General features: G+C 34.8%; 2 protein-coding genes and 2 long non-coding RNA genes across 11 annotated transcripts; 1 reads left to right on the top strand and 3 right to left on the bottom strand.

Moving 5' to 3' along the window:
* The first annotated feature begins 917 nt into the window (after positions 1-917).
* LOC111211251 (glutathione S-transferase T3-like) lies at positions 918-8,902 on the top strand. 2 transcript variants are annotated; one of them, XM_048752755.1, is made up of 2 exons: positions 918-2,923; positions 3,054-6,330. In XM_048752755.1, exon 2 carries the CDS (start codon positions 4,003-4,005, stop codon positions 4,885-4,887), a length of 885 nt encoding a protein of 294 aa, XP_048608712.1. In that variant the 5' UTR covers positions 918-2,923; positions 3,054-4,002; the 3' UTR covers positions 4,888-6,330. The 2 variants fall into 2 exon arrangements, with proteins under 2 accessions (XP_048608712.1, XP_048608711.1); XM_048752754.1 differs by having other exon boundaries at positions 924-2,923; positions 3,054-8,902.
* Positions 8,903-9,125: 223 nt separating this feature from the next.
* On the bottom strand, positions 9,126-11,234 carry LOC111211249. 5 transcript variants are annotated; one of them, XR_007321334.1, is made up of 6 exons: positions 10,896-11,234; positions 10,324-10,544; positions 10,180-10,247; positions 9,790-10,128; positions 9,627-9,712; positions 9,126-9,457 (listed from the first exon to the last, which is right to left on the bottom strand). It is a non-coding gene; the product is annotated as an uncharacterized LOC111211249 (long non-coding RNA). The 5 variants fall into 5 exon arrangements; XR_007321331.1 differs by having other exon boundaries at positions 9,126-9,466; positions 9,790-9,888; positions 9,977-10,247; positions 10,896-11,230; XR_007321330.1 differs by having other exon boundaries at positions 9,790-9,888; positions 9,977-10,247; positions 10,896-11,230.
* Positions 11,235-13,101: 1,867 nt separating this feature from the next.
* On the bottom strand, positions 13,102-17,554 carry LOC106443678 (putative 57 kDa heat shock protein). Of its 3 annotated transcripts, XM_013885218.3 has the most exons (5): positions 14,386-17,551; positions 14,242-14,292; positions 14,109-14,159; positions 13,633-13,936; positions 13,102-13,438 (listed from the first exon to the last, which is right to left on the bottom strand). In XM_013885218.3, exons 1-5 carry the CDS (start codon positions 14,738-14,740, stop codon positions 13,363-13,365), a joined length of 837 nt encoding a protein of 278 aa, XP_013740672.2. In that variant the 5' UTR covers positions 14,741-17,551; the 3' UTR covers positions 13,102-13,362. The 3 variants fall into 3 exon arrangements, with proteins under 3 accessions (XP_013740672.2, XP_022573292.2, XP_013740673.2); XM_022717571.2 differs by lacking the exon at positions 14,109-14,159 and having other exon boundaries at positions 14,386-17,554; XM_013885219.3 differs by lacking the exon at positions 13,102-13,438 and having other exon boundaries at positions 13,554-13,936; positions 14,386-17,547.
* Positions 17,555-17,831: 277 nt separating this feature from the next.
* Positions 17,832-22,935, bottom strand: LOC125584379. Its single transcript, XR_007321329.1, has 4 exons — positions 20,862-22,935; positions 20,676-20,773; positions 20,263-20,560; positions 17,832-18,769 (listed from the first exon to the last, which is right to left on the bottom strand). It is a non-coding gene; the product is annotated as an uncharacterized LOC125584379 (long non-coding RNA).
* Positions 22,936-23,499: the final 564 nt, after the last annotated feature.

The following is a 23,499-nucleotide window of genomic DNA, read 5'->3' as shown; positions in this document are numbered from 1 at the left end:
TTGGTATAGAAGATGAGATTCACGTGGCAAGACATAGAGTATCATCACCCATGCAAAAAACAAATTCCCACGGGCGTGATTTTGAGTTGTTAACATGTGGATGAGAACTGGTGGATGGGCTTTTGTGGTCAAAGTGACCGAGTCCAAATGCCATACCATCATTCATTTAAACTTTTATGTCTACCTCATCCATTAATTATATAACTGATTTGCATCTATTACCTGCTATGTGTTGAAAAAGAGTCACTAAGAACTAAATAGATACTTTGCACACAAACACAAAATAGAACTAAGTAGATACTTAATGAAACTTGAAGACACTTACAAACTGAACCTGAAACAAATTACAACTCGTACTTGAAGAAACTAACTTGGACCTAGAACTTGAACTTAAATAAACATAAAACAGCTGAAAACTAGAACTTGAAGACACTTAAAAAGACTTACAAATTGAACTTGAAACAGATGACAACCCGTACTTGAAGAAACTAACAACTTGGACCTAGAACTTGAGCTTAAATAAACATAAAACAACTGAAAACTACAACTTGAGGACACAAACAACATGAACTTTTGAACTTATCTTAGGTATGAGGAGGGTTCGCCAAATGATGGGGGCTTTGAGTTAACCTCGTCGTCATGACGTTGGAGCTCACGAATGTACATATCCAATAGTGGCAGATCTGTAACTGGAAAGTCTCTCAAGTATTGGATTCTGGCACACAAATATTCCCTAGCTTCAGTAGAATCAATTCTCTGTCCTCCACCCAAATCAACGTTGTCAACATAATCTCTCTGTTTCTGAGTTGCTGCTACATAGAGTATCCTGAACCTTTTCCTGAACGACTGTAGCTTAGACTCTTCTTTACGTGTTTTATTAGGTTTTCTCTCCAGGGCGCGTAGCGCTCTAGCTACCATATCAAGTTCAGATGGTTGTGCCGAAGGGCACCGGTGCATGTTACGCAGGTACCTCCAGACGATGTATGGGTTAAGTGAGTGTTCACCACTCATATCTCCTTCTTGGACAACAGCTCTTATGGTTGTGGGGCTGCAGAATATGTTGATCTTTTTTTGAAGAATCCTTAATTTCGTAAGAACAATCTTCAAGAAGGAGTGGTGGATCGATCTCTTTCTCGGGTAGGCCAAATACCAGCGGAGCCAGCTTTTGTGTTGTCTTATAACCATTTTCCTTCCAAAAACTAGAAAGCTGATACCTTTCCAGTGCTGGAAGAGAACGACTTGCAATACTTGCAGCATGATAGTGAGCTTCGTTCACAATCAAGTTCACTACCTTGATTGCAAGATTTTTGAGACAGTTTGCCATTTTTTGTTTTTCTCTGGAAATGTGAATGGAGGAGATAGGCAAAGAAGAAATCTCGTACGCAGTATTTAATCACCATCGCTGCACTCTTTCTTTTTCTTTAATGCTCTCCACTCTTCTTCTTCTTTTTGGGGTATCGTTGCTTCTTCAGAGAGACTTTCCCTATCAATGCTTGAAAGAAGACTACGGAGAAGATGAACAGAGCTTTCATAACTTTCTGTTTTAGGGTTTAAATATCTTGGACTTCGGATCCAAACATAAACTTTTGACGTCACCCATCCTAGTTGCGGACCCTCTTGTTCTGGACCCGTCAGTCTTCCTTCAACGTCTCTTGCCTTTGGGGTCACTTCAATGATGGTCCACCATACATGCACAGCCTGCTATTTAATATCCATGTTCGAAATTTTCGTTGTAATTGTATTATTGTACGTGCATGCGCATGTGCATCATCTGTTACCTTGTTCCAATTTATAATAGCATTTTTTCCTATCTCTCTAATCGAATTACTAAACTCTAGCTAATACTTTATCATATTAAATAATCATGATGATTTATTTCTGCTGAACCATAAATAAAGAGTAGGAAGTATAAAGTGAAGAGCTGCTTTTTTTTTTTATTTGTCGAAAGTATGAACTATAAATTCTCATAGAAAATGATGATATCAACATTCCAAATCTGGCTGGACGTTCGTGTTTTTGCATCTTTTGTTAGCAACATTTCATTTATTTAGTTATATTATCATGAATGCTTGATTCACTAGCTAGCTAGTGGTAGTGCTGTTATACGTAAACAAAATCAATATTGGTTGAATATATATGAAGTTTAAGAAAGTGTACATTTTTGTACGCAAACTTAATTAATGTTCATGACATTCTGATTTGACAGACATAAACCAATATCTCGTTCGTGCATTTTAAATTTCACACTTGAATAAGAGTAAATTTTTAATGCACGATTTGATATGTTTGGTTATAGAATGTACATGCGTATCATCGCATGCATTATAAGTTTTGAGGATTTAACCTTATTTTCAGGTTCTCATGGTCTAGCTGCAGAAGAGGCTAATCTTACTTAACCTCTTGCTTCCGTATGTTAATGAATCTTCAGTGAAAAAAAAAAGAGGAGAACATTATTCATCTTTAAATATTACAGCAAAGATAAGAGCAAATATCAAAAAAGAAAATGTATTTAGCTAGTACTGAAATTGGCTCATCCATGCTCAGCCTTTCAAATCTCACCCACTGGACTAAACAAACTTAGAGATATAGGCCCCAAAAATTTAATATTCATTGGAGGGGCCTAATAGCGTGTTTAACGCTGGATCTTAGTTGGGCTCTAAGCCCAAAATGCCATTTTAAAATTAAAAAAAATAAAAATGTGGTAAGAGCTGGGTTCCAGAAAACCCTACGGAGGAGGCGCCTCTTGTGACTGTCTTTTCGTCTCTCTTTCTCTCTCTCTCTCCTTTCTCACAGAGAATTCGTTCTTCTCCGACCAAATCCAGCCAAAATCAGCCGCGAGAGAGATCTCTTCATCTTCTTCGACTCGGTGGCCGTGTTTGCGGACCCGGCGAAGCAAAGCTCCCATCAGACCACATCGTCGAAGGTATGATCTCCCTCAATCGTCTTCTGTTCTTCCTCTATCCTCTTCTTGCTCTATCGTCTTCCTATATTGTCATCAAACCCTCGAATGGAAACCCTAATAAGAACTGATTTGATGATTTATTTGTCTTCAGGTGAGCCAAATCGGTTAGAAAGAAGTAGAGTTAGGAGCTATTTTGTTTTCGTGTATCTCGGAGTTGAAGAACAAAAGGTAAACTGTGTTTTTTTTCATCGTTTATAGGACATGCATGTGTGTTGAGTTGGTTAGATTCAGTGTCGAACATAATGTGATGTTTTGTGCGTTTTTGAGGTTCTCAAGTGTGATCGCGTGAATCAAAGAGGTAGCCACAACAAGATTCATCACACAGAAGAAGATTTAGGTAAGCTTGTGGTGAATTTGAATTCATATAAGTTGAATCTGGTTGTGAAGAGTGTTGATGCTTTGTTGTTCCTCTTTTTAAGTTCTGAAGAGGGTTGTACTGAATCACAGAGGGGGCCGCAGGAAGAGTCATTCTACAGACAGAACATCTGGTAAGCTTCTGGTCTTTTTATTTACATATAGATGTTGTTGATGTTTGCGAGAGGTAGATAAACATAGAAATAAACCTGAGTTGTTCTTTGAATTGCTTTCCCATGCTGATTAATTTTGCATCCTGTGAATTGTTCTTTCTTTCTTTGATCGCTTATTAGTTTGTTTGCTTGTTTGCTCTATGTATAATCATCATGTTTTCATCTTGTTAAAGCATTCACACATCTCCGATTTGATGTTTCTTTTTGCTGATCAATTCAAAAATGCAATACGTAATTTGAAATCTAAATCATAAAAAGTCCTTTATATTAAAGTCGTGTTTCTTGATGTCTGTCATTTATGGTGTGTCCTTTGTTAGATAGAAACATTAAAACATATACAAACATTAAAACTTCATATAAACAAATCTACAACAAACAACTACTTCCTAAAACAATTAAAAGAAATTAAAAGCAACATTAAAACTTCATCTACTTTCCTCTATTAAAGCTTCCTTTAACTTCGTTTACTTCATAAACTTCATCTCCGTCATCTTTTCTCTAACTCTTCTCTGTATGGATTCTCATCAAAGCCAGTCTTCTGGCTTTGTACACCTACTAAACAGTCAACTACCTAACCATGAATACCCAACTCCGTTTATGAGTTCTTTACCTAGTCCAGACCTTGGAGGTTCTGCTTCACGTGCACAAAATGGTGAGGACCGTAAGCAAAGGTGCAAGTGGTCAATAGCTGAAAACCTGGTCCTCATCAGTGCATGGTTTAACACCTCCAAGGATCCACTAGTTGGAAATGAGCAAAGAGCAGGAACCTTTTGGAAGAGGATTGCCGCTTATTATAATGCAAGTCCCAAGGTGATTGGTTTGGCTAAGAGAGAGCAAAGCCACTGTAAGCAAAGGTGGGGGAAGGTAAATGAGCGTGTCTGTAAGTTCGTGGGTTCATATGACGCTGCAACAAAACAGAGGACCAGTGGCCAGAGTGAAGATGATGTTCTGAAGGCTGCACATGAAATTTTCTGTAACGATTACAAGGTGAAGTTCTCGTTAGAGCATGCCTGGACGGAGCTTAGGAATGATCAGAAATGGTGTGGGGCTTATGGAAGTAGTCAACAAAGCTCTGGTTCAAAAAGAAAGAGGGTGGGGGAAGAACAATCTTTTCAGTCATCAGCATCTATGCCCAGTGTCAATGGAGAGGATGAACCAATGGCTAGGCCTATGGGTGTTAAGGCAGCAAAGACGAAGGCTAAAAGGCCAATGGGAGAAGAAGGGAAGAATCTGCAAGAGTTGCGGCAAATGTGGGAGATAAAGGCGAAGGACTTAATTATGAAGGATAAGCTTAGCAAGACCAAACTGCTTGACAGTTTGCTTGCAAAAACAGAGCCACTTAGTGAATTAGAAGTGGCACTTAAGAACAAACTGATTACTGAAATGTTGTCAATGTAATCCTTTAAAATATAAGTAGATCAGTGTTAGTCAATTAGTAGTCTTTGTGATAAATGTTATCAATCTTGCTTAGAAATATACGTTGATGTGTAATATAATAATCTTTGTGATCAATGTTATCAGTCTTTTAAATATAAGTTGATGGTTTTACTTTTTTGTTTTTCAGGGGAACAGAAACCAAAATGGAAGCAAGAAAACCGATTGTTTGTGGCCTCTCAGCAAGAGGAATCATACCGCCTCTCCCACAAGAAGATACAGATGATGATGTTGCGGATAGCACACCAACTGAAGTTGAAGTGGTGGAGATATCAGATGAAGAAGAAGAAGAAGAAGATATGGTGGAGTTGAGCTTTGAAGAATACATGAGAAACATGGGGTACTTGATTAGGGTGGAGGAATCGGTTGAGGACATCGAACCTGAGTTCAGAAGGATGCTGAAAAGGATGGAACAGGAAGAGAAGAAGCTGAGAGAGGAGAAGTTCAAGGTACTGAACTCGGGAATCAAGCTAGAAGTAGGCCAATCTTCTAAGGGTGATGGTAAGAAGAGGAAGAGAAGAAGCTGAGAGAGGAAGGTCACGGACAGGCTCCTGTATGTTGTATTTTGGTTCTTGCAGGTCACGGATTGTATGACATGCATTTTGTATGTTTGTGTAGTCACCAGTCACGAGACTCTTGGATTATTTTGTAGGCATGCATTTTGTATGTTTGTGTAGTCACGAGAGTTGGTAGTCTTGTATTATTGGTATGGTAGTCTTGTACTTTTGGTTCTCTTGTTCTATAAATTAAGAACTAATTCTCATTCTACAACACAACTCTTCTTCTCTCATTCAAGAAACACAACTCGTATTCTCTCATTCAAGAAACACAACTCTGCTTCTCTCATTCAAGAAACACAAACTCTTCTTCTCTCCTTTTTTATATTCTCAGTTTGAATCAGTCACATTTTTCAAATTACGCTTGTTCTCCCTTTCTCTATTCTCATTTCAAACAATTCTTGGTCCAAACGTTTAACAAAAAAAAAAAAAATTCTCTTTCCATATGGCATCTTCTTCACAAAATCCTTTCGAGGGATTGGATGATGAAAAATTGGACGAAAAATTTGATCAATATTTTGACCAACATTTTGATCAAAATTTTGAACAACATTTTGAGCAAAGTTTCGAGAATTTTACCATTAATTATGGTAATCAAGAAGAAGAAAGAAAAAAAGAAAAAAATGAGCTTACATCGAAAGAAATCGTGAAGAATGTGATATACGTTTATGGAATGATTATTTCAGTGAAACTCCAACATACCCTGATAATCTATTCCGACGACGTTTTAGGATGAACAAGCCATTGTTCATGCATATTGTTGATCGACTCTCCAATGAAGTTGAATTCTTTCGACAAAAGAAAGATGCTCTCGGAAGGCTTAGTCTCTCTCCTCTTCAAAAGTGTACCACTGCCATTCGTTGTTTGGCATATGGTACTGCGGCTGATACGGTTGACGAATACCTCAGACTCGGTTCATCTACAACTCGGTCATGTTTGGAAAATTTTGTGGATGGAATAATATATTTATTCGGCGATCAGTACCTAAGAAGACCAACACCGGCTGATCTTCAACGTCTACTTCATATTGGTGAGCATCGTGGATTTCCCGGGATGATAGGAAGCATCGATTGTATGCATTGGGAGTGGAAGAATTGTCCCACCGCTTGGAAAGGTCAATATTCACGGGGTTCGGGGAAACCCACAATCGTTTTAGAGGCGGTTGCATCGTATGATCTATGGATATGGCATGCATTTTTTGGACCTCCAGGTACCTTAAATGATATCAATGTTCTTGATCGCTCACCTGTTTTTGATGACATAATAAAAGGTCAAGCTCCGCAAGTCACCTTCTCTGTCAATGGAAGAGAGTATCATATGGCTTACTATCTCACCGACGGTATTTATCCGAAATGGGCAACTTTTATCCAATCAATTTCAATACCACAAGGGCCGAAAGCAGTTTTATTTGCGCAACATCAAGAAGCTGTCCGAAAAGATGTCGAGCGTGCTTTTGGAGTCTTGCAAGCTCGCTTTGCCATTGTTAAAAATCCAGCACTTTTTTGGGATAAAGTCAAAATTGGAAAGATTATGAGAGCATGTATCATACTCCATAACATGATAGTAGAAGACGAACGAGATGGATACACTCAATATGATGTTTCAGAGTTCCAACCAGGAGAAGACACCGGAAGTTCACATGTGGATCTCACGTTCTCTACAGATATCCCTACAAATATCTGTAATATGATGGCTGCTCGAACTAGAATTCGTGATAAACAAATGCATCAACAACTGAAAGCTGATTTGGTTGAACATGTATGGCGTAAATTCGGACGTGGTGAGGACAACAACTGAGCTCGGATGTTTCTTTCAAATTATTCTCGTTTATTTTACTAATCTTTCTTTTGATGTTCTTTTTAAAAATTAATGTTTCAATATGTTTATTTTAATATGTTTAATTTAATAAAAAAAAAATTCTCTTTAAAAAATTTAAGTTAAATAATTTTTTTTCTTAAGAACCCCTAATTAAAAACTTACCATTGGAGCTAACAAAATAGATGTCTCTTAAGATCAAACTCTTAACTATGATTAATTACTAAAAAATTATTAAGAGACCGACTTTGGCTCTAAGGGTTAAACATGCTCTAAGGCAAATGCTTTTTTAAAACATAGCTCAGGCACGGCCATGTGTGGTAGAATCTGTGCATTGCTTTTATCAATAGACACATGTGGTGGATCCCTAGATGAAAGGTTGAGGAGAAAGAAATCACTTCAATGATGGTCTACCATCGGGAGCAATCAATAATTCATCACGAGTTTTTCCACTATCGAGAGTGCAGTATATAAATTTTGAATTAAAGTAACCTAAATTTGATAATTAACTGTGAATATAGCATTTTATTCGCAAACTATATATGTATCGATCACTTCCTTTACCTACAGTGATACACTAGTTCAGTGTAGTGATTGATGCACAGTCATCCGCTTTTTCTAGCTGAAAGCAAGCTAGTACCAATAATCCAAAATGTTTGATTTAATTATACCTATTGACAGCCATTAATAGAATTCAGTCTTATAGAAATTTCAAATTTCTTGCACAAAAATGAACTCAATTCATTTATCATATAATAGATATTTACTTTCTCACAATCTCCAATTCAAACTTTCCATATATTATTGTTATATATATATGCTACGCGGAGTCTGACTAACATATTTCAAAACACATACACAGCCTGCTATTTAATATCCATGTTCGACTATTCCGTTGTATATTGTCTTATTGTACGTGCATGCGCATGTGCATCATCTGTTACCTTGTTCCTATTTATAATATCTCTCTAATCGAATTACTAAACTCTAGCTAATACTTTATCATATTAAATATTAATTGATATTATTTCTGCTGAACCACAAATAAAGAGTAGGAAGTATAAAGTGAAGAGCTGTTTTTTAGTTTGTCGAAAGTATGAGCTATAAATTCTCATAGAAAATGATGATATCAACATTCCAGATCTTGCTGGAGGTTCCCCCACATTCGTGTTTTTGCATCTTTTGTTGGCAACATATCATTTATTTAGTTATATTATCATGAATGCTTGATTCCCTAGCTAGTTGTAGCGGTGTTTACTTAAACAAAATCAATATTGGTTGAATATATACGAAGTTTAAGAAAGTGTACATTTTTGGACGCATTAACTTAATGTTCATGACATTCTGATTAGATCATAAAGCAATAACTTGTTCGTTGCAATTTAAATTTCACACTTGAATAAGAGTAAATTCTTAATGCACAATTTGATATGTTTGGTCATAGAATGTAGTCAATGTAAATGCGTATCATCGCATGCATTATAAGTTTTGAGGATTTAACATTTTTGATCCGGAAATTTGGATTTTCAAGATTATACATATAACTGTGAGAGAAAAGTATCATAACTGTCGTTAACCTTATACCATCTATTCCCAATTCAAAAAAAAAAAAAAAAAAAAAAAAAAAAACTAATTGCAAAAAAAAAAAAAAACTAATTGCATTGTTTTGTAGATTGTTGTTGTAATAATTAGTTTTTTATCAGAGCTTAGGTAAAATGAAATACTGTATATAGATTTAGGAAATATCAATATCCTAATACTTTAATTACTAACTAGACCGCACGGTCGGGTTTTCTTTAGTTCTAAAATATATTAGGTTATGCAATAAAATTTATCAATACATGAATATAATTTGTTGTTATATATTATCTATTTTATAATAATATTTGTGTGGTGTATAATATTACTACTATAAAATTGGTGCCAAAAGCATTATTCAAACAAAAAATAGTGCGTAGAAAAACTTAATGATCTTGGCGTATGCGATGCGTGCCGTCTTTGGCAACCTTGGAAGTTGCTGTTGCGGGAGGCTTATTGGTGTCGACACCAGTTGAAGTAGTTCCTATAGTCGGTGCTTCCTCACAGTCGTCACCATCAGTGTCCACCTTAGTAGGCCCTGAGATATTCCCAGGCATATCATCGCCATGATCATCGTTACCATCCTGTTAAAACTGTCACTCTTCATTATTTCCATACAACAGAGACCACAATGGAATATAATTTAAAACGTGCATGGGAAACTATTTCAGGGAGTGGCAAACGGTCATGTTAGTTCAAGATGCGTGATATAGTGAAGGTTTGGTGATTGGCAGTGAAATTGTAGCTGCTTACTCTGGCCTGGAAGGTGTAAGTCTTGCCAGTCATCTGTGCAATAAAAGGGGTAGCTGTGTGTGCTCTGGATTCTCTCCCTCTCCAGTCTATGTGTCCAATTAATGAATTGCAAATGAATAAATCAATAATTTGAGGATAAGGATGTGTTACGGTAGGCACGTACCAAAAGATGCACAGCTTCATAAGCTCGGATGTTATGTAACTTGTGCATTTCTCCATCAAAACCAACAAATAGACTTTCAGCAGTCTCACCAACAATAGTCTTCTCCACACGATACATAAGATATAATGTTTATGGGACCTCATTCTAATGTAATAAGAAGATCAAGTAGTTGCAGGGTCCAACATACCGAAAGACACCAATGGAGTGGTGTTATTGAAGGTTGCGCAAGTAAAGGATGAGACCATCCGCTGAAACTTCTTTGTACATCTGGAGTTAGAGACATAGCACCAGCCTTTGTCCATGTTAAATCCAGTGCCCGGTGCAGACAAATTCAACCACCTACAGTTTACATTAACAGAATCACAAACAGAGTTCTAAAGATTATTGTACACCCTGACGCTGGGCAATGAGGATAAACTCGTTTAGTTCAGCTATGGTCACAGTCTCAGCGATAATGTCTGAAAAGGATTAACATTTTAAGATATTAAAGGTTGCAATGTTGAGCCTGTGAGAAATTGCTAGTAAGTGGATTACCTGGAAGCTGGGCATTTGTGTTGGCTAGGCCAAGCAGCTGACTGTGATTTCGGAATCTGAAGTGTTCTTCTGGAATTGGGGAAAACGGTTCGGTTAACTAATCAAAAGTGGTTGAATCACTAGAGGAGAGATTGACAGTCTAGAATTCTGATTACACCCAGTGAACCATCAAGTGACGTCTGTAGGTGGTGAGACGGTGAACTTGCTGCCAAGAGTGTCGCCTGAAAACGGAAAAAAACATAATCAACAACATGATTCAAAAACCATCTCTGAAAGAGGAAAAATTATATTTTGCAAACATTTTTGGGATATATATATATATATATATATATATATATATGAGCCTAACGCCGCCGTGTGTTCAAAGACTACGATGAACATGAGTTTAAAGAACGGGGCAAAATTAAAAAAAAAAAAAAAAAAAAAACTTAATCAACAGTGGGATTCATAACCATATCCCAAAGATAAAAGAAAAGTTTGCTTTGAGAACATATTTTTGATAACTATGATCCTAAACGCCGCCGTGTGTTCAAACACTAAGATGAACATATTTTTGTTTAGAACGGAATCACCTTGGAGTCGAGGAGAAGCATGACACCGTCCATGAGCTCGCCGCCTTTCTTCACATTACAGGCTGTTTTGGCTGAGGTTGCCATCGAAGAGGAGCATGTCAAAACGGCGGAGGTTTCCATCGCTGGGTAGCAGCGTTTTAGTGGAGGTTGTGGTTAGATTGAATTAATAAGGGATTTAACATGAAGAATCTGTAAAGGGGACTGTTTCGGTGATGGACAACGGTCAGACGTCGCGATCGAACGAAGAACAAAGACGAACCCTAAACTTCTGTGACGCCGTGAAGCTAAGATTTGAGTCGACTGGTTTGTTCGGCATGAGGCCCAAAACAATAGTAAAGCCCACACAAAATAATGGGACACGTGGTAGACCTATTTTATCAAGTGGCAAGAGGAGAAGAGAATCTATGTCTTTTTTATATTAATTAATTAATTAATAGATAGATAAATCAATAGATAGATAATATATATATATAGTGACGAAAAAGTGATAGTCTATCCTCTCTTAATTTATTGTATAGGTTTATTGAGATGTCCTCATAAATTAAAATTGTGATTTTAAATGGTTTGTATTCTTATGTTAAGCAAAACTTTTTTGAATAAAAAAACTCATGACCATTTTCATTAGGCCTGAAAGAATATTGGGATGTCCTTATGAATTGAAATTTTCATTTTAAATTGTTTGTATTTTTATGCTAAGCAAAAGATTTTATGCATAAGAACTCACAGCCATTTTCATTAGGCAAGACGAACTCATTTCATATGCATACGACGAACCCATTTTCTTATGAATTGAAATTGTGATTGTGATTTTGAATAGTTTGTGTTCTTATGTCAAGCAAAACATTTTATGCATAAGAAGTCACGATCATTTTCATCAGGCGCCTCATTTCCTCTTTTTTGTTGGCAGATTATACAATGTTGTAAACATTAGTTTCACTGGCGGTGGCGGAGGAGTCCAAAGACGTCGTGGGAGAAGTTTCATACGAACACGATCAATTAAAATACATTCAGAGTAAAATATTAGTGGTACTAATGGCATTAGTATATAATTACTCTAGTTAACAAAGGCTAGATATATAAGTAGGTTGAGAAGGAACGTGGAAGTGACACGTAAGCATGACAGACTTGTAATAAAAGTACCAAATCAAAATTACTCTTAAAAATTGTTTCTCTTTTAATAAAAAAGGATATATATAAAACGGGAAAATCGCATAAAAGATTTTGAAAGTGTCACTTACTAGGATTTTAAACCTTGAAATTTTTTCACTAACACTTTTAACTTTGAAAGTGACATTTTTTTCATAAAAAACCTCAAAAAAAAAAATGACCGGCTGAACAGCTTAAAAATAATTAATTAATTAATAAATAAACAAAAAAATTAATAAAATTGAAAAATTTAACAAAAAACTCACAAATTAAAAAGTGAGAAAAATAAATAAAGATTTAGAAAATTAAATAAAAACAACTAAAAATTCAAAAATAAATAAGATCAAATTAAAACACAGAAAAAATAATAATAAATTTCAAAGAGAATAAACCACTAGGCGGAGGAGTCCAAAGACGTCGTGGGAGAAGTTTCATACGAACACGATCAATTAAAATACATTCAGAGTAAAATATTAGTGGTACTAATGGCATTAGTGTATAATTACTCTAGTTAACAAAGGCTAGTTATATAAGTAGGTTGAGAAGGAACGTGGAAGTGACATGTAAGCATGGCAGACTTGTAATAAAAGTACCAAATCAAAATTACTCTTAAAAATTGCTTCTCTTTTAATAAAAAAGGATATATATAAAACGGGAAAATCGCATAAAAAACTTTGAAAGTGTCACTTACTAGGATTTTAAACCTTGAAGTTTTTTCACTAATACTTTTAACCTTGAAAGTGACATTTTTTTCATAAAAAACCTCAAAAAAAAATGACCGGCTGAACAGCTTAAAAATAATTAATTAATTAATAAATAAACAAAAAAATTAATAAAATTGAAAAATTTAACAAAAAACTCACAAATTAAAAAGTGAGAAAAATAAATAAAGATTTAGAAAATTAAATAAAAATAACTAAAAATTCAAAAATAAATAAGATCAAATTAAAACAGAGAAAAAATAATAATAAATTTCAAAGAGAATAAACCACTAGACTAGCCCCCCCCCCCCCCCCTTGTTGTTAGTTGAACAATTACTAATATATATATATATATATATAACAACTTAAAATCCTTAAAAATTAATCTCCGATTTTGTCAATCGGCGTTAGTTTATGAACAATCGAGCATGCTTGTACGGAGCAGGACCACAGATTGTCTTCTTCCTTTGCTCTGTTTTCATTTCCAACGACTACTGCGAAGTTGATGTTTTGTTTGTACTTCTGGGCTTCTTTGTTCTGGCCGAATCCATGTTGAATGAAGCTGGTTTCAATTTTGATGGCATTTCCCTTGTCTAGGCCCACGCACTTTTCTAATTCAATCAGTTGCTTCTATTTTTTGGAACCCAGTCTTTGCCATTGTCGTTAATACAAATTGCATTGGTTATCCACATGAAACTAATAACAAAACAAAAAGAAGCTTTTGTAAGCATGTCCCAAAGTTAAAAAAGTAAAAAAAAAATCCACCAAGTGACATGGCTTGCAATCCAACATCAAATACAAAATCAGCATATCCAATGTTAAAGGTTCCACCAAAATAAGCAACATGCCATGCAATCTAAACATCAAATCAAAGGTTAGGAATAATCAACCTAATAACTCCATCCTTGACAATGGTTTTTATCCAACGACGACGAAATGTGACAAGAGTGTCGAGCAATGCCACGTCACCGGAGTAGAACCGGCCATCTGAGTCGTGGCTAACGGCAGGAGCTTCACCAGTCACCGTCACTCTCCCGTCCGCTACCGACACCGTGAACCTGTCTTTGGGAACGCCTGGCATGTCTACACGCACGTATAAGCTGCCGTTTGGGAGCCGCTTCGATTCATAAGCCATCGGCGATCCTTCATTAACGCTAGGATTTGGCTCCAATACCGGACCGGTTAAGGAAGGGTCTGTTCTCGCAAAAAGAAAATAGTTTTTTAACAAACATCGCATAACAGGGTAAGCATTTTAGAAATTTGAAATAAACCCATTATTTTCGCACTTCAGTTTTATTTGATTTTATTACCATATCCATAATCCCACTTCTATTTTATGTTTCCCCAAAAAAAAAATGTGAATTACCATACGGATCGGAGGCATAGGGTAACCAGTGAGCAGCAGAACTACAAAAATCTGTGAGACCGATGGTAAAGAAACAAACATTTGTAAACTTTATGAAAAAGACTTAAAAGCAAAGCGAGAATGAAATACTAACATGTTTCTTCCCAATCTGCCCCACCAAGAAATCTCCCTCCAAGAATCCTTGCTATATCAATTAGGAACTTTCAAATCAAACTAACTTATAAATAATAACAAACAAAAAAAAATTAGAAAGAAATTCAGAGTTAGCGATGAACACCTGTTGGAGTGAGTACAAGCCTAAGAACTCCATCACACACTTGGGAGGTGAATCGCAAGACTTTGCATCTTCCGCACATGAAACCGATGATGGGACAGTACGTCCGTTGAGAAGAGTCGTGTTTGTGTTGCTTTGGTGCATCCACCAAGGCTTCCACACCCTTATCATCCGCCCAAAGAGATACTTCGACGGCTGCTTTCATTGGAACTCCGGGAAGATCAATCCTAAGGTACGTGTCTCCGTTCTTCAAAATCTTATACTCTTTGAAACCTTTAGGTCCATTTTTCAAATATGGGTTGTTAACTCCATAGAAAAGAGAAGATGTTTGAGATTGTGGGGGGAGTGAAACAACCATTGTTAAAACTACCCTTGGTAGAGAACAAGTGAACGATTTAGAGAATAAAGGTGTCTAACGAGTGCGTCTATTATTTATATTACTAGCTCGGTTACAACTTACGTACGTGGCTGAGTCTGTGTCTGTGTCTGTGTCTGTGTGATTCTGACCCTATGCTAGGTGAAAGTGTGTGATTCTCGAGTGTTGTGAAAGAAACAAAAGTTTGACCGCTTTGTATATGGACTGTGTTTAGTAAAGTCGGACAGCTTTCTCCCCGGCCTGTATTTAAAATATATAAAATCAATTTCATGTTAAAGCAGCCGCCGCCTGTGGATAAGAGTAAGACTTATTTTTGTTCTTTTTTCTATTCTAAGCCAAGCATAGTATATTTCCCATTGTGCCTCTGGATTACGTAATAAGATGTTTGTTGCTATTTAGGTGTTTGTGGTAATTCATTAGTCTTGCAAACGGTTTCAATAATTTAAATTGTATTCCAGTGGTTCTAAAAGATAGATCAATGGAGGAAGATGAAGACTGCCATAGCTGAGTTAATCAGCGTCTAACTTTTTTTTATTGAAATAGTAAATCTTCTATAAAAATTTACTCTTTCAATAGTTATTGTGTTAACACTTTCGAAGAATGGAAATAATATCAAATATTGAAGTCTTTAATGTTAAATTGTGTGTGCAAATTAAATTTAAACTTAACTTTTTTGGGTCAGGACATTTTTTTTGTCCAATGAAGTCTTGACATTCCTGATGGCAAATATTTTGCGTATCAGATAATTGGGCCATTCCATAAGTGTGTGTTTTGTCATTGCAAAGGCCCTACCAAAATTGATTATCTTATTTGTCCATCATAGTTTTTTTTTTCTTTTTTTGTCAACGTCCATCATTTATTTAATATCCCAAAATAGTACTAAATTTAATATATAAAACATAAAAACATGTATAATTGAAATGATGTACCAAATAAAAATAAATTTGATTTTTAATACGCGAAAAACAACGCAAGATGCTAGTCTCTATGTTTGCATCTTTAATAAGTTTATATTCTCGTATCTTCTAACCGGCGTTAACATGTGTGTCGTATATGTGTAAGGTCTTACAAGTTGAGTTTTCAAAATTTTATTCTTTCAAAATATGTGTGTTCAAAAACATGAAAACAAATTCAGGCCTTCAGAATGTGTGACTCTGGCCCTAATCTAAAAAGTGTATGTGAACCACTGATTCTGGCCACTCTGAAAAGCGTGTGTGTGATTCCGAGTGCTGCGAAGAATAGAAAAGTCAGACCGCTTCTTTTGTCCTTTTTAGCATATTGTAAAGACGGGATTGGGGCTAAAAATATGCAAACTGGAAATATCCAAAAAGAGTGAAACTTCTTTTTTCGTTCATTTTGGAAATATCCAAAAAAATGTAGTTATGCCTCTGTATCATGTGAATTTATCTGTCTGTCCCATACATTTTCAACACATCGACACTGTATACCCTGTCTCCTCTTCCACACATCGTGTAGAATGTGTGACTCTGGCCCTAATCTAAAAATGTGTTAAAACTGGTAATTTTCATATATTAGCTAGAAACTGTATATAATTTGAAAATGAATTAGCACTCCTAACTTAACCACCTTTATTAATTATTTAAGCAGATTTTCAGCAAATTATGTTCACCAATCATGTTGAATGGGTTTCGTTGTTATTAAATCAATTACAAATATTCACGTTAAATATAAAGGCAAACAGTTTGCTGGTTACATCAATTTATTTATCAGTCACCCACTATATATTATCGCAAACAGTGGTGGATCTAGATACTTTTGTGTGAACACGTCTTATGGACATTGTTTGATTTCTACTTTTGTGTGAACAAGTTTCATTTTGTTGATCTTATATTCTACCATAATCCATATACTAATTGAGAGAATGAGAGGTACTTGAGATAACACGTACACGGAATGATAAATGACTATTAGAATAAATGATAAATGACTATTAGAATTGCAAACAAAACATTTATGAATGCTGACAAGAAAACCTTTTGAGTGTAGTCAATATCACTGGAGGATGATTTTTTTTTTTGGTAGGAAATCACTGGAGGATGATTATAAAGGTGTTATAAACCCAAGTTATAAGAATATGGTTCACTAGCAGAGCTGGCCACGCGCGCTGCTTCAAATCAAATGTATGGATTACAGAAGACGACAGAATGTGGTTTAATTAAAAGCTGAAAGTATTAAAAAGCTAATATCATCAGACAGAGATTCAGGTGAGAGAAAACTTTACCAGAAACGAAGAATAAGATATATAAACATCAGAGGAAGATGTATTTTGTATTTCTGTAACTAGTAATGAACAAGTTCTCCAACTTTACTCCCTCCAATTAACAAATGAGAATATATAACCAATAGGAAACATTTATTTATCGCTTATACTGTTTACAAAAGTTGATAAAACTTTTTTTTTTTTAACTTTGGGATATGCTTACAAAAGCTTCTTTTTGTTTTGTTATATTCCAATTAGTTTCATGTGGATAACCAATGCAATTTGTATTAACGACAATGGCAAAACTGGGTTCCAAAGAATAGAAGCAGCTGATTGAATTAGAAAAGTGAGTGGGCCTAGACAAGGGAAATGCCATCAAAATTGAAACCAGCTTCACTCAACATGAATTCGGCTAGAACAAAGAAGAGAAGCCCAGAAGTACAGACAAAACATCAACTTCTGCAGTAGTCGTTGGAAATGAAAACAGAGCAGAGGAAGAAGACAAAATCTGTGGTCCTTCTCCGTACAAGCATGCTCGATTGTTCATAAACTAACGCCTATTGACAAAATCGGAGATTAATTTTTTTAAGGATTTTAAGTTGTTTTATATTTTTTTTTTCCGTAAAAGGTTTTTAATATTTGAAAGAAACAGGCTAAGCCCAGTATAAAATATTAGCAAAAGCCCAACAACTATTAGGGCACCCAATTTTCTCAAATGGGCTAAACCCTACGGCCCAAATCGAGAAAACCCTAGAGACCAAACGGAAATGAAATCGGCCACCTCTCAAATCTTTAAGTTGTTTTATTAGTCCAACTAACAACAAAGTGGGGGGGGGGGGGGGGGGGGGCTAGTCTAGTGGTTTAATCTCTTTGAAAACATGTCACATTTTGGGTTCAAATGTACTAGTTTGTTTGATTTTGTATTTTTGTTCATTTTCGCGATTTCTCATTAACAATCTCAAAATTACAAAATTATCTCATCTTCTTCGGCATCCATTATTTCTTTGAAAACATGTCACATGTTGCGGGTTCAACATCTCTGATTTTGTTCATTTTTGTGATTTTCATTAATAATCCCAAAATTACAAAATTGTCTCCATTTTCTTATGCAGCCATTATCGTTCTAAAACCCTAGATTTCACGCCCTTTCGTATCATTTCACGATTCTTTGACAATTTTACTCGTTCTTTTCACCATTCTTAACAAATCAACAAAGAAATACTTGATTTTTTTTCACAAAACCCAACAAAACTTAAGTTTTTACTTATTGTCGTACAACACAACGAATCACTTCGACTCGCCACGGTGCCACTGAATCGGTTAGGTGGCCAATTTTTAGAACAACGACCACCAATGATCCAAAATCTTTCTGAAATCTTAGCATCAAATTAAGAAATGACTTAACTGTCCTCAACTCTAGTTTTACCTTATCTTTGTGTCGGAGTATAAATAGTGCTCGATGTAATGAACAAGTTCTTTAGCAAACAATTGAGAATGAATGTTGTTTTATATATATCCTTTTTTATTAAAAGAGAAGCAATTTTTAAGAGTAATCTTGATTTGGTACTTTTATTTCAAGCCTGTCATGCTTACGTGTAACTTCCACATTCCTTCTCAACCTACTTATATAACTAGCCTTTGTTAACTAGAGTAATTATACACTAATGCCATTAGTACCACTAATATTTTACTCGGAATGTATTTTAATTGATCGTGTTCGTATGAAACTTCTCCCACGACGTCGTTGGACTCCTCCGCCAGTGAAACGAATGTTTACAACATTGTATAACCTGCCAACAAAAAAGAGGAAATGAGGCGCCTGATGAAAATGATCGTGACTTCTTATGCATAAAATGTTTTGCTTGACATAAGAACACAAACTATTCAAAATCACAATCACAATTTCAATTCATAAGAAAATGGGTTCGTCGTGTGCATATGAAATGAGTTCGTCTTGCCTAATGAAAATGGCTGTCATTTTTTTTTTTTTTTTTGGTAACCGCGGGTTTCAGGCGACCGTGGTCAACCGACTATTTCCGCTGTTAGTTCGTTTGCATAAAATCTTTTGCTTAGCATAAAAATACAAACAATTTAAAATGAAAATTTCAATTCATAAGGACATCCCAATATTCTTTCAGGTCTAATGAAAATGGTCATGAGTTTTTTTATTCAAAAAAGTTTTGCTTAACATAAGAACACAAACCATTTAAAATCACAATTTTAATTCATAAGGACATCTCAATAAATAAACCTACAATAAATTAAGAGAGGGTAGACTATCACTTTTTCGTCACTATATATATTTAATATTCATAAGATTTTCTTCACTCACCATATGCATATAATTCTATATCCTGTAATTTTTGGTCACTTAATGGTTCTTAAACATTTCCTCACTCACCATATGCATATAATTATATATCCTGTAATTTTTGGTCACTTAATGGTTCTTAAACATTCTTTTAAGATGACGACATATTTTCCAAGATTATTGATAAGATTTCAAATATAATCATATTTGAAATTCTGTGCGAAAAATTATAAATCGTAACCCACATTTTAGATACAAAATTTAGAACAATAACTTTAATGATTAGTATTAGTTATTTTTGGGAAGGCGAAATTACAGGCAGTTTAGGTTGGTATAGAGGAAATTTCGGTGTATAGCCCACATTTCGACTACTAAAATTTGAAATCGATATTGAGTGATTGTTAATTATTGATTCAGTTAACGTAGGTAATATTTGATTTGCGTCCGGTAATAAATGCAATATTACCGATAAAAGGAATGTATTCAAAAGAACTAGGTGCATAGTCTCCGCGAGACTACATTATAGGTGCATTGTATAGTTTTGTTTACAGAATTTTATTGTTTTTTGTCTATAATGTGATTGATGGGACTTTGGATATTACATAAGTTGATGAGTTTGATATAAGAATGAACGATGAAGTCATATGTTGATATTTTTATATCTTATATGTTCAAAGTTGAGGGTGATGGAACTTGTTAGTGTTTACTTAGGTAGTTGTTTGTATATAAATCAAATAGTGCATGGAAAAAGATAATAAATTTAGATTTAAAATGTCAGAGTTTCAAAATAACTGGGCCTTGAATCTGTGGTTTAGTCTAATACTGAAAAAACGGTTAGGATTTCAACTCTTTTTTTTCTCTATGTCGGGAATGTGGACACTAATTTCCCGATTCATGTAGGTAAAATTGTTTCTTAGTTTGTGAGATTGAAAAGCGTAGATTGATTTTAAGCATGATTGATGAGAGGTTTACTTGCATCAGCTTCGTCTGCCGTGGGTGTTGAGTTTTGTCGGCGCCAGATGTTAGACATGCAAGAGAGAAGATCTGAATATGTTAATTTCGTGTTTTGTTTTTTCTTCTCTCGTGTTTTGTGGGTTCCACTCTTTGCTCAGACTGTACAAAAGATGAAGTCTGGCTAGGCCGTCTCACTTTTCTGAAGTATTCCCTTGATTAACCTCCCACCAACATCTATCTTCTGATTCTGTCTTGAAGTCGATGAGCTTCCAGAAAAATTAGCTTTCATCTGCTATTCCGCTTGGAATGGAGAGTTCTGAAATGCCGCATAAAAAACATATTGGCAAATAACTAATGATTGTCAACAACTATCATTATACTAAATAGAAAATAAATCAAGGTTTTTTGTTCTGCACAAACTAAAATCTTACAACAGGGTTGTTACGGTTTTTTTTCAGGAGCAAGATCTTTTTCTTCCCAGAAACCATAGTCAATGCAATTCTTGGGAGAGAGCTATCCATGACAGAGGCTAAAGTTGCGTAGATGAAAAAATAGATCAGAAACACAGTAGATTTTTTCAGATAAGGAAAATATGGGATAAGTTGTTGACTAATTACCAGTTTCAGTTGTTGGTATGTCATTCCACTTGAATTTGCCTGATTGTAATCTTGCTTGGAGCTGCCAAATATGCTATGTTTACCAATTTCTAGGTTTGTGTTCGCAATCACTTGGAGCACCTAGCAACCTCAAAACGATCGACTTTCACAATGGAATCTGCTTTCAAAGATGGCATGTAATGATTAGCATGTCCGACGGGAGTAAACCCATGAATCACGGAATCTGCAAATAGTATTATCCAACAAAGAATCAGGAAATAAATTAAAACAATTATGTTAAATAAGTGTGATAAATCGAAGATTAACTTACCTTTTCATCGAGGAAAAGAACCGTGATTCCCACAAACTCCCTGTCTCTCTTGAAGTTTAGGGAATCCCAGAAGCGGAGGAAGCCAGAGGCTATGCTCTGACTACTAAGACCAAGACGGAGAGACTCGAAGGTTGAGTGACGGACGCCGGGACGCCGGTTTGACGAACTAGAGAGGCAGAGGGAAACATTTTCTAAAAGATGGTTAAAGCTAAGAGGAATCAATGAGTTTTGTGGAGATGCAGATTGAGTTCATCAAAGATGAGAATCATATATATATGGTTTACAGAGGGGCTACAAATCAGGAACATTTATGATCAAGCGATTTAAGATGGAGACATGAAGAGTTCACCGGTGAAAAAATAGATTACGAACATACACACGGCGCAACTCTGTAACTCAGACTTGTTTGAGACAATGATGAAAAGAACCCATATTAAACTACAACAGTTTACAATATAGGAAAACCATAATTGTTGCAAACTTAAGTTTTTTTCATATAACGTGATGAATCCTATTTAAAAATGAAACCAATAACACACTTGTAGGTCCGACCCTCAGACGAAGCCGAAGAAGCAATGGCTTCCGACCTTCATAAATATATATTAGGTTCGGCCATCAATGTACAAAGGTATCAGTTAGCTTAGTGGTATAAATGTTGGTGTTTATATCTCAATAACCCGGGTTCGAGCCATAGGCTTGACACTTTTTTATACTTTTTAAAAGTGGGGCCCACAAAACGATGACGTGGCGCGCTGAGGAGTGAGCAAAAACTGATGTATTATAATATAGATTTCAAGAGGTAAGCTACACAATTTTCCCTTCGATCGTGGCAGAAGTTAATATTCAATATATACATTCCTTTACGAATTTTTTCACATTAATTAGAACGTGTAGTGGTAATACTATATAATGACCCCTATAACGCGTGCTAATCTCCACCATTACATACTCCAACTCCAAAAGTTTTATACGATCATCAATGGGATGATTGATTTTTCAAAATATGTGGTCTAACCTGAATATGTTTTTCGATTTCTTTACTCATATTATTCAATCGGCCCCAGAGACAGAATATATGGAAACAGTGGCTTTATGGCGTAATGATCTAACCATTATGTTCACCGATTGTGGATAATTCTGATAGAGCTCAATACATGCACTTTTTCTGGTCGCTAAAACTGATAACCAAACATCAGAAAGAAAAAGAAGATTACTGACCTGGATTCGTCACTTCGGATAATTGTCAAAATTTTAGGCTTTAACGATTCCAAGAGTGATCAAATCTTTTTTGCGTCAACTGATTGAATCTAATTTCGGAGATGGAACCCTAATCCCTTTCATTTTTTTCTTCGTTTATCTCAATGAGATCTCTCTGGAATTTTTTTAATTTAATATTTCCTCTGTATTTGCTTAAAAAAAATATTTCCTATGTCAACGAGAAAAACATGTTTTCTTGGACTTGACCAATTTAATTTATAGACAAAAACCCAATTGTTAACAAACCAATTTGGGTCAAAAAAGTTTGTCAACAAACCAATTTGGGTCAAAAAGCATAATCCATATTCTTAACCCTCTCTATATTCCTTTTTATGAAATTCACGTTCAAATTTCATCTTGCAAGATATCTATGTATGCTATTATTTGCAAAGTAAATTTTTGGATCCGAACTCTCACGTTAAAAATTAAAGTGGTTAATATCGTTTATACCCTTAATGAATAATTATATAAATTAGTCAAAAAAAATGAATTTCAAATCTATCTTACTAAAAAAGTGATTAAAATTAATAATAAATCTTTAATACCCTTAATAAATAAATTATATAAATTAGTCAAAAATAAAAACGAATTTAAAATATATCTGATTAAATAAATGATTAAAATTAATAATAATAAGAATTATCTAAAATATAAATAATAAACTAATGAATATATATTAATAATATTTTGTTTATATGTTATATTTGATAATTGACTATAAGTAAATATAATAAAATTTCAAAAATAAAATATATTTGGAAAACATAAGATAATTCTTAAATATGTTGTGTTTTATCTGAAACAATATTTTTTTATTATAAAATAAAAAGTTTAATGCTTGATTTCTATTTTTAAAAACATAATTAATATTTATTATGTTGGTTTTGATTTAATCGTTATAAATAGATAAATATCTATAAGAACACTATACCCGCATATGCGGGCAGAACACCTAGTAAAATTTTATTATGTAACAATTGATATATCACGATTTTTATATAATCTTAGTATTTTAATAATAGTCTATCAGGTCTTAATCTAGTACTAGATTTTAACCCGTGCTTTTAAAGC

Source organism: Brassica napus, chromosome C3 (genome assembly GCF_020379485.1).
Source record: "Brassica napus cultivar Da-Ae chromosome C3, Da-Ae, whole genome shotgun sequence".
In the NCBI taxonomy this organism is placed as follows: Eukaryota; Viridiplantae; Streptophyta; class Magnoliopsida; order Brassicales; family Brassicaceae; genus Brassica; species Brassica napus.
Note: the sequence above shows the minus strand (reverse complement) of the source record. Positions and strands in the feature narration are given on the sequence as shown.